Raw genomic sequence first — 9,401 nt, 5'->3', positions numbered from 1 at the left:
TATTCAGTTTGTGAGCAAAATGTCCGGAGTTTACACATCGATAAATTCTTCAAAAAGAACGTTTAATCCTATAATAAATTGGCATAAGTTTATACCAAGGAAAGTTAATGAATCTGAGAAATATAAATCTTAATAAGTAAATTTCATAGTTTTGTGTAGTCCTTTGTGGATTCAAAATTTATGAACCATGAAAAGCACGTAAAATTGGTCCATGGATTTTTTAAAATATAATCTATTCGGTTAAATGAAAAGCAGCATTTTTTTCCAGGAAGCAGCTTTGTTCATGACTTTGATATAATATATGGATACATGTTCGTAAGTTTCAATGACAGAAATGGGCATTTGTGATTATGACGGGTAGTATTCTGATGTGTTCCAGTATTTAAAAAATAGGTGGAGCTCAAACTAGGGAATATTACGAAGTTTATTCATCTGTTGTGTTTACGCAATGCATACAGTCACGCACATATAATCTCGCAAACGTTTGCCTTAATTTGTATCAAAAACGGTTCATATCAAATTTACAAATACTAGTAGTTAACAATTTCACATGTAAATAATACACATACCTCCTTGCGCCCATATTCGCACGTACAGTCGTGAACACACCAAAACACCTGCTCAATGTATTTCTCGCAAATTTACCTCTCAAAACAGAGGTAGCAGGGGACAGTTTCGCACTATAGGCCCGGTCAAGTTTCTTAAAAAATGGAGATACCCCATATTTGAAGTGATATTACATGTGTAAAAATGTGTAGAATAATTTTAGGATACATTTCAAGTGTAGCTGAGTGCTTAGTGAAAAAAATGATATGCAACATGTAGGTGTCACCATGATGCCTAGTATATAGATGGGTGCAAATGCGAAACTAAGACACGTGGTCAGCAGCTGAAGAAATTCAGACTAAAACCTAGAGGGTCCAGGAAAAGGTAGGTAGCTCAGAGGGAAGGTGGATGGCCCCATATAACAGGTAGATTTTCAAGAAGGTCAGACAGGGTTCTTGATTGTGCACAGCGTCTATATCCCCTCGCTTGGTACTGTGGTGGTATGGGGGTGGTGCGGATTTAGCCCAAATGACAGAAAATCAGAGCAAGAAGGGGGCACCTGCTCAGGGCATGTTTTGTGCAGCAACACCTGCATGTATGGATGACATTTAATTTAGGGCCCTAATTTAATAACTACACTAATATGAAATACAAATATTGAGAAAACAGGGTTGTATGATTTTTCATTAACCTGTCATAACCTGACTTAGATGTATACCCCCTTCCCACATGTTGAAAAACCAAAAAAACTGTCCTCTGCCACCAGAAGAGTCGCAGAGTCATAGCTAATTCGTTCATGAAATATTTCACGTAGGATAAACAAACTTGTTACTGCAGTAACAGTGATTTATGTGTGAGATAGGCGTAGTGTGGTGGTTCTTTTTGTGTATCATGAGTTCAGAATTACAGCAAATGGACGTACGAGGGATATTCGATATGTAATGTGTATTGTCAAATAGTTAAATGAACATTACATCTCTTCAAGGTATTCTCCGCGATTTGAAATACATAATTTCAATTTCTGAATCCATTTCTGAAATGCGTCACGGTACGCTGATTTAGGTAGACCTCTGAGGCACTGACTGATGGCTGAATCAAGGGCTTGTCGGGACTTGTAACGACGACCAGATAAGAAAGTCGCATGGGGCTAGATCTGGAGAGTATGGTGGATGTGGCAAGACGGTAACCTTCGACGACTTCAAAAATTGCTTCACAAGCTCAGGTGTATGTGATGGAACATGAAGTATCATGAAGTAGATGAACATGACTAAATCCTGACACAGGGCGTCGTTTATGGTCATATTTCTTGAGAGTTTTAGTATAACATTTCGGTAATACCGACCTGTAACACTTTTTTTTCATACTTGTGTCTTAATTATCTAAACTTTCAGAATGTTTCACTAATATTCTAGTCAAAGATTCAGATTTGAAAGGGGGCGAGACACACACACACACACACACCCCCTGTCAGAAAATTACACTAAAAAGGTAAAAATAACGCTTTTTGAGGGTGGGACCCCCATTTGAAAACCAAAATTGAAAATATAACCCCATTTAAAGAATTCTTGGATCCGCCCCTATATTCGATATGTAGTTGGGTTTTTTTTAACAATGCATAGGTGAACATAACGAATATTGATCGATCTCTTAAAAGGAATACAAAACAGAGTTGGGTAAACACGGAACCCTGGACAGACAAGAGTTGGGATCAGGTGCCTATGATGAGTAAGCATCCCCTGTCGACCTGTCACACCCATCAATGTTTTATAACGTTATTTTATTTATTTCTTATTCCTTTCAGGGATGTGCAGTGGTCGAGGTCAGCTAAAAAATCACTCGATCGGGTGTGACAATCACATTTGGGTATAAACGGTTAGAGTAAAATAGTTTATCTGAAAGAAATACAGCGGATAAGATGAGATATATGTACGTATTTATGAAATCATGTCAGCTTTGAATGAAAAGTAAAGGGTTTTTAAAGAAGAATTTGTACATTTGATTAATTAGGCGTTAGAAGATATATGATGGGACGGTACATGTAAAAAGCTGTTTGTGGGAATTTGTAAGCTAAAATGAACGTGTGTGTGTGTGTGTGTGTGTGTGAGAGAGAGAGAGAGAGAGAGAGAGATCGTACAATAGACAATGGCTTGCTTCTCTTTCCGTGAAATGTACTTTTTCAGGAAACTACACACAAAGCTGAGGCCTAATAGATTATTGATTAACTTTTTAGTACAAGTGTCTTCAATGAAAATTGTTCGTAAATTGTGTCCATTATCAGTCTGCTTAAAATCAGACCCCATACTCATTATCCCAACGATATGATAATGAGTATGGGGTCTGATTTTAATCAGACTGTGTCCATTATGTAATAGGAATACGCATAATCTTAATATGCATCTTATGCTAAACTGTTTTAACCTTTTGGAAGACAGAGAAACTATGCTTGAAAATATTCTACAAATACTCAGTGTAGAGTATGCTTTGTTTGAATAGATCATGAATGGCAATTTTTATCTTTAATCGGTTGTGTTCAAGGTACAAGCTTTGAAAATATTTCTTATACAAAATGGAAGCAAATCATGCTAACTGCTGCAAATACATTGTATAAAAATAGAGGTTTTTTTGCCATTGACTGCCGTAATCTGTAGATTGTATTCTTTAGATCCAAATATGTGCATAATATTATATATATATATATATATATATATATATATATATATATATATATATATTATAACTGATTATTTTCAAATTAATCAACTTATACATGCATTTACTTTCAGACCATGCCTTAGGGGCCTCCGTGGCCGAGTGGTTAGAGCATCGCGCTCAAAATCACACGGTCTCTCACCTCTGTCGGCGCGGGTTTGAATCCCGCCGGCGCCGGTAAGTGAAAAACTTTCCCAGTTTACTTTCGGAAGGTCGGTGGTCTCTTCACAGGTACATTGTATCTGGGTTCTCTCTTTCCACCAATAAAAACTGGGCGTCACCAGAGAACTGAAAAATTGTTGAGTGTGGCGGAATACATCAATCAGACCAAGCCTAGCGCTTCCAAGTACTTTGAGTACTTTGATTGTTTTGTGTTGTGGACAATAACCTTACACAACATCACGATACAATACGTAAGGGTTAATGTTTGCTTTTAAGGAATGGAGTGATACGAGTACATTGACCCACTTAAAATCCACCTTTGCTGGGCCCCTTGCTACTAAACTTTGTGCATTTTAATCATATCTTACGTTTTTCATTCTTTTGTTGCATGCATTTATATCTACTTGTATAAAGGTTGACCTACTTTCCGAACACTCCATTCCTGAAAAATAATGGAGTGTTCAAACAAAAGAATGACGTCATAGGTAGATTTTAACTTAAAATCCACTCTTCACACATCGTCGGAAACCCACGGTCGGTCGCTCTCCGTTTACCTGATATCTATATTTTCATCCATGATTTAAAAGGAAGTCAAGCGCTCAACGTAATTCCACCCTCCTGTGATGTCATCATATTTTGCAAAATCAATGATTTATTTAGATTTATGCAAAATATTGAATCCAGGGGCAATAACTCTGTCTTTATTGATTTCTTTATCAAGTCTATTATGCGATATATTTCCTTTATTTTTTACAGACATTTTCTATATTTTTGTGTAGAAAGTTTTTCATGAAATTGTTATGAATGCTATTTTATCGTCACAACCAATTTTTATGAAATTTTGATAACACTGGTTAAGGAAAATTGCAATTTTCTGACGGTGATAAACATGATTCTGTTTATGTATGTCTCACATCTTAAAAAGTGCCATAACCTATATATTATATTTGATAATGTATCAGTTTTGACTCTAATAAATGGAAATAAATACACTTTTTAAACTTGTAGCAGATAAAACTGCGAGTATGGAGTTACCTTAAAACATGACTTTGGTTCACATATATGACAGAATTTAGAAATGCACAGCGTTGAATGTATATATCCGGATAAAGCTTATAATTACTCTATCGTGTCTACGTAATGTAACAGAGTTTCCAATACTGTGTCTAGTGATAGATTATCTTGAAATTATTCTTGCACATACATGTAATGCTGTATATATAAACAATTTCAGAGGTACTTCGTTTAAATGTCTATTAATTATTTTTGCCTTACCCTTTTCAGAGTTAACAAGGCGAATCAGTCATGAAAAGCAAACACTAAAAACATTGTTCGTCATTGTCTGTCAAGGAAAACAGATCGGACAATGACTGATCATATCTTTGTTTTAGAGAAAATCATAAATCCTGCTTTGTAGAAGAGTCCATTTGATGGAAATGGTTTAAAAGAATTTAGACGAGTGCTAAGATGATAGTCGAAATCGCAAAATTTGTGTTTCTGATCATTTCAACATCACATCTGCGATCAGCCGATGGCGGAACTTTGACGGAATACAAAAATGTTCATTCCACGGTTCTGACAGGCTATAATACGGATGCTAGACCCGTTACTGATCAGAGCACCGCCATGAACGTCACCATCGACTTCTTTCTGCTCACAATCGCCAACGTAGACGAAGTCACCGGTGAGCTGGTCACTGTCGGGAGTTTTAACATTGCGTGGAATGACGAAGTTATACGATGGAATCCGGGTTCCTATGGAGGGACTTCTTCGGTTAAAATTGATGAATCTCTTGTTTGGAAGCCATCGATGACTTTTCTTAATCCTATGGTGACAAATGTGGGTATTCTAGGTTCCAAAGGGTCAAAAATCACATACTACGCTGACGGCAGTGCATACTGGGACATTGGTGATAGGTATCAAACAACGTGTGACTTTGACTCTAGATATTTTCCTTTCGACAAGCAATCCTGCAACATGAAAATCATGACCTGGGGCTATAGCACAAATGAAATTTTAATGTATCCAAGAAAAGCCATTGTCGATTTAACTTACTTCACTGAAAATGGAGCCTGGATTTTGACCTCCACTGAAACCAAGTTTGAAACTCTAGCATCAAATTCAGTCGTAGTGTTTAGCCTAAAACTGGAGAGACGGCCGCTATTCTTCGTTGTTAATCTTTTTATCCCGATATTCGTGATGTTGTTGTTAAACACCCTGGTCTTTATTTTACCGGCAGACAGTGGCGAACGCGTGGGATACTCTATAACCTGTCTCCTGGCGCTGGCGGTATTCCTAACCATAGTGTCGGACAATCTACCGCAAGTATCCAAGCCTATGCCAGCAATAGGGTATGTTCTCGCTACTTATTTGGTGATATCATCTCTAATTTGTGTGGAGACAATCTTCATTCTTCGTGTGCATCATCGAAACGAAGAGGAAGAAATATCAGCAACGTATAAGAGATTTTACAACTTTTTGTCTTGCCTTTCCTGCAAAAAACGTTCCAGAAGCATAGAAAATTCTAATTCTGAGAACGATCTCGAAATTACAAAGAACTCGAAAGAACAACCTGAGATTTCCTCCGTAACGTGGACGAAAATAGCATCGTGTTTGGACAGAATCTGCTTCATAAGCAGTCTGGCCAGTGTTGTCACCATTGGCGCCATTTTCTTCCTGTATGTTGGCACGTACTCTTCATAAACAATGTATATCTTATGCATTTGGGGGTATTGTTTTTACACAACAATTATCTTACTTTCGTTATCTGGGACCCGTTTCTCAAAAAAGGCGTACTCGTACGACCAGTCGCACGTTCAGTCCGGACTAAATCATGGATTAAATCTGAAAATCGGACCAACTTGCGTTTCAAAAAAAGGCGGAGATTTAGTCTAGTATAAATCTTGGCTTTAATCTACGTCTGCTTTTGGGTAGGTGTAAGTTCTCGTAAGTCTGTACACGTGCTGTTTTTAGCACTTGTGTTCGTGCAGTTTCCTTCTTTTTCATTCTTTGCATCGTCCCATCTTTTCCCCACATCATTAATGTCGCCGTCCCACAGGTGACTGATGTAGACTTTATTTTGTATAAAAATGAAATAATAAACAAGAGATGTTTGTAAACACATATGCCCCCCATGGTGCAAAATTGAAAAGGGTTATACACACACCTCATTTAATTGATAGTATTATCATCAATTCAAAATATTGAGTAGACAATATCTTCCTATGTCAAGAGTGAATTGACTTTGTGACCTAAAATTCAATAGGGGTCATCTACTCCTTATGCTGTACCAGTGTACCAAGTTTGGTACGTGACCTTTATTCATGTGACCTCAAAATCAATACGGATCATCTTCTCCTGAAGATGTACCAGTGTACTAAGTTTGATGTCTGTCAAGCAAAGGGTTCTCAAGATATTGAACGGACAGTATATTCCTATATCCAGTTTGACCCTTGCTCATGTGACCTCAAAACCATTAGGGGTCATCTTCTCCTGAAGACGTATCAGTGTACCAAGTTTGATGTCTTTCAAGAAGAGGGTTCTCAAGATACTGAGCAGACAGTATATTCCCACGTCTAGTTTGACCCTTGACCTTTGACCATGTGACCTCAAAATCAATAAGAGTCATTTTCTCCTGCAGATCTACCAGTGTACTAAGTTTGATGTCTGTCAAGAAAAGGGTTCTCAAGATATTGAGCAGACATTATATTCCTGTGTCCAGTTTGACCCTTGATCTTTGACCTAAAAATCAATAGGGGTCATCTTCTCCTGAAGACGTACTAGTGTACCAAGTTTGATGTCTGCCAAGCAAAGGGTTCTCAAGATATTGAACGGACAGTATATTCCTATGTCCAGTTTGACCCTTGACCTTTTACCATGTGACCTCAAAATCAATAAGGGTCATATTCTTCTGAATATATATTGGTGTACCAAGTTTGATGTCTGTCAAGCAAAGGGTTCTCTAGACATTGAATGGTCAGTATATTCCTATGCCCAGTTTGACCTTTGACCATATGACCTCAAAATCAATAGGGGTCATCTACTCCTTAGGATGTACAAGTGTGCCAAGTTTGATGTCTTTCAAGCAAAGGGTTCTCGAGATATTGAGCGGACATTATATTCCTATGTCCAGAGTAGATTGACCCTTGACCTTTTGACCTGAAAAACAATAGGGGTCATATTCCACTCATAACCAACCCACATATGAAATATCATTATCATCAAGTGAATGGTTCTCACGATATTGAGCGGACAACATGTGGTCTACAGACCGACCGACCGACAGTTGCAAAACAATATGCCCCCTCTTTTTCAAAGGGGGTCATAAAAATAACAAGATGAAATAGTACATGATGATCTACATGTACCGTGATATGTGAAAATGTTGATATTTTACAAGTAGGTACATTGAAATGTATTCAGGATACAAGTCCTGGATCAAGACATAGTTATTGGAGAATGTTATAGTCGATCTCTCTTTCTCTCAGGAACAAGGGATTTTAAACATCCACAGAATTATTTACCAAATCATTGAAATTCGAAATGTTACATTGCGTATCGCTTTTTTGTGGGATTGATTGAAACCTTCAAGAAGACCATGTATTCCCTAATTGCTGAATCGATTAGGGCTGTTGCAGGAGACGATGCTTCCCGTAATTCTTCGGTGCAATCTTACATTTCACTTTCATATTACTTCTGTCATAAAACTGGGGGGGGGGGGGGGGGGGGGGGGGGGGGGGGGCAAGCGGCCAGAAAAGGAAAATATACATATAAAATTAAAAGACAAATATCCTTGTCATAAACCCACTCACCCCAGACTCGTGGTACGTGCCTGGTTCTGAACGATTTTTAATGCATATGCATTGTGAATTGAAGTTATTCAAGAACATTTCTGTCAGAATTCCAAACTGTTATAGACGAACTGTATTAATACAACATCATCACCACCTTACTACCCTGTGGATACTCTCTAATCTGTTCCATCTTTGGATTCCTACGACCCGAATCCCAATATTTATACGCGCACTGTTTACAACTACAACTGCAACGCGTTCGTGAGAAGATGGCTATCATTGCAATTTGTATCAAAGGCAAAGGTAAATATATATACAACTGAACCCTCTTCCGAGGATGAACAAAATTCATGGTACATAAATGATGATTGTATTTTTCACATCTACTTTCATTCCGTGGGGAGGCGTCTAAATGGGGCGGTCCTTCGGATGAGACCACAAAAACCGAGGTCAAAGCAGGTGTGGCACGATAAAGATCCCTTCCTGCTCAAAGGTCGTAAGCCCTTCATCGGCGATGGTGACGTCTTCATTTGTGTATCTCGAAGTTTTGAGGAAAATAATCAGTTATTCTGTGTTATCCCTAAATCTGGCAAATCCCCTAAATCGTTCATTATGTAAGTTTTCGTTGATATTTTCCCCCACGCTATCTTTGTTTGTAAATATTGTATTCTGCCCCGTAAATACTTGTAGTTTTGATTCCAACAAATTCAAATATTGAATTCAGGTCAAACTATCAAACCCCATTTGTTCACATTAAAGTATTTTCTGACCTATTAATAGAGGACTTTAACAGACATGTTGGCCAGCTCTGACTACCCCTATTACATGTAAGCGCTAGAAATTTAAACAAATCACTCCTTGTTTTCACTTAAGTTTTGTGTAATCGCTGGTTCTATTTCTAAAGTACACCCAATCAGATTTATTGTAATTTTCAAATCTTTTCCCACGTACCTCTCACAACCCACGAATCATTAGATTGACAGTTTAAAAGTAGTTTTAAAATGCTGTATAATTGCAAAATAATCAATGGAAGTAATTTCCACGTCTTCATCGTTTACCGGTATTCAAAAACGGTTGTTAAACCGTCCAATGAAATACATTGTATAAATATCTTTTATGGAAAAAAATTCGGTAAGATCAGAATGATTTTTCAAAAGTGCAGATAGCAATAGCACTATGAAGCTAACTATG

At 37.6% G+C, this 9,401-nt stretch overlaps 1 protein-coding gene across 1 annotated transcript; it reads left to right on the top strand.

Annotated features, from left to right (window-relative positions):
• The first annotated feature begins 4,687 nt into the window (after positions 1 to 4,687).
• LOC125664904 (acetylcholine receptor subunit alpha-like) lies at positions 4,688 to 6,542 on the top strand. The gene has a single exon (XM_048897702.2). It carries the CDS (start codon positions 4,885 to 4,887, stop codon positions 6,118 to 6,120), a length of 1,236 nt encoding a protein of 411 aa, XP_048753659.2. The 5' UTR covers positions 4,688 to 4,884; the 3' UTR covers positions 6,121 to 6,542.
• The last annotated feature ends 2,859 nt before the right edge of the window (positions 6,543 to 9,401 follow it).

The sequence above is a fragment of the Ostrea edulis genome, chromosome 1 (assembly GCF_947568905.1).
Source record: "Ostrea edulis chromosome 1, xbOstEdul1.1, whole genome shotgun sequence".
Taxonomy (NCBI): Eukaryota; Metazoa; Mollusca; class Bivalvia; order Ostreida; family Ostreidae; genus Ostrea; species Ostrea edulis.
Note: the sequence above shows the minus strand (reverse complement) of the source record. Positions and strands in the feature narration are given on the sequence as shown.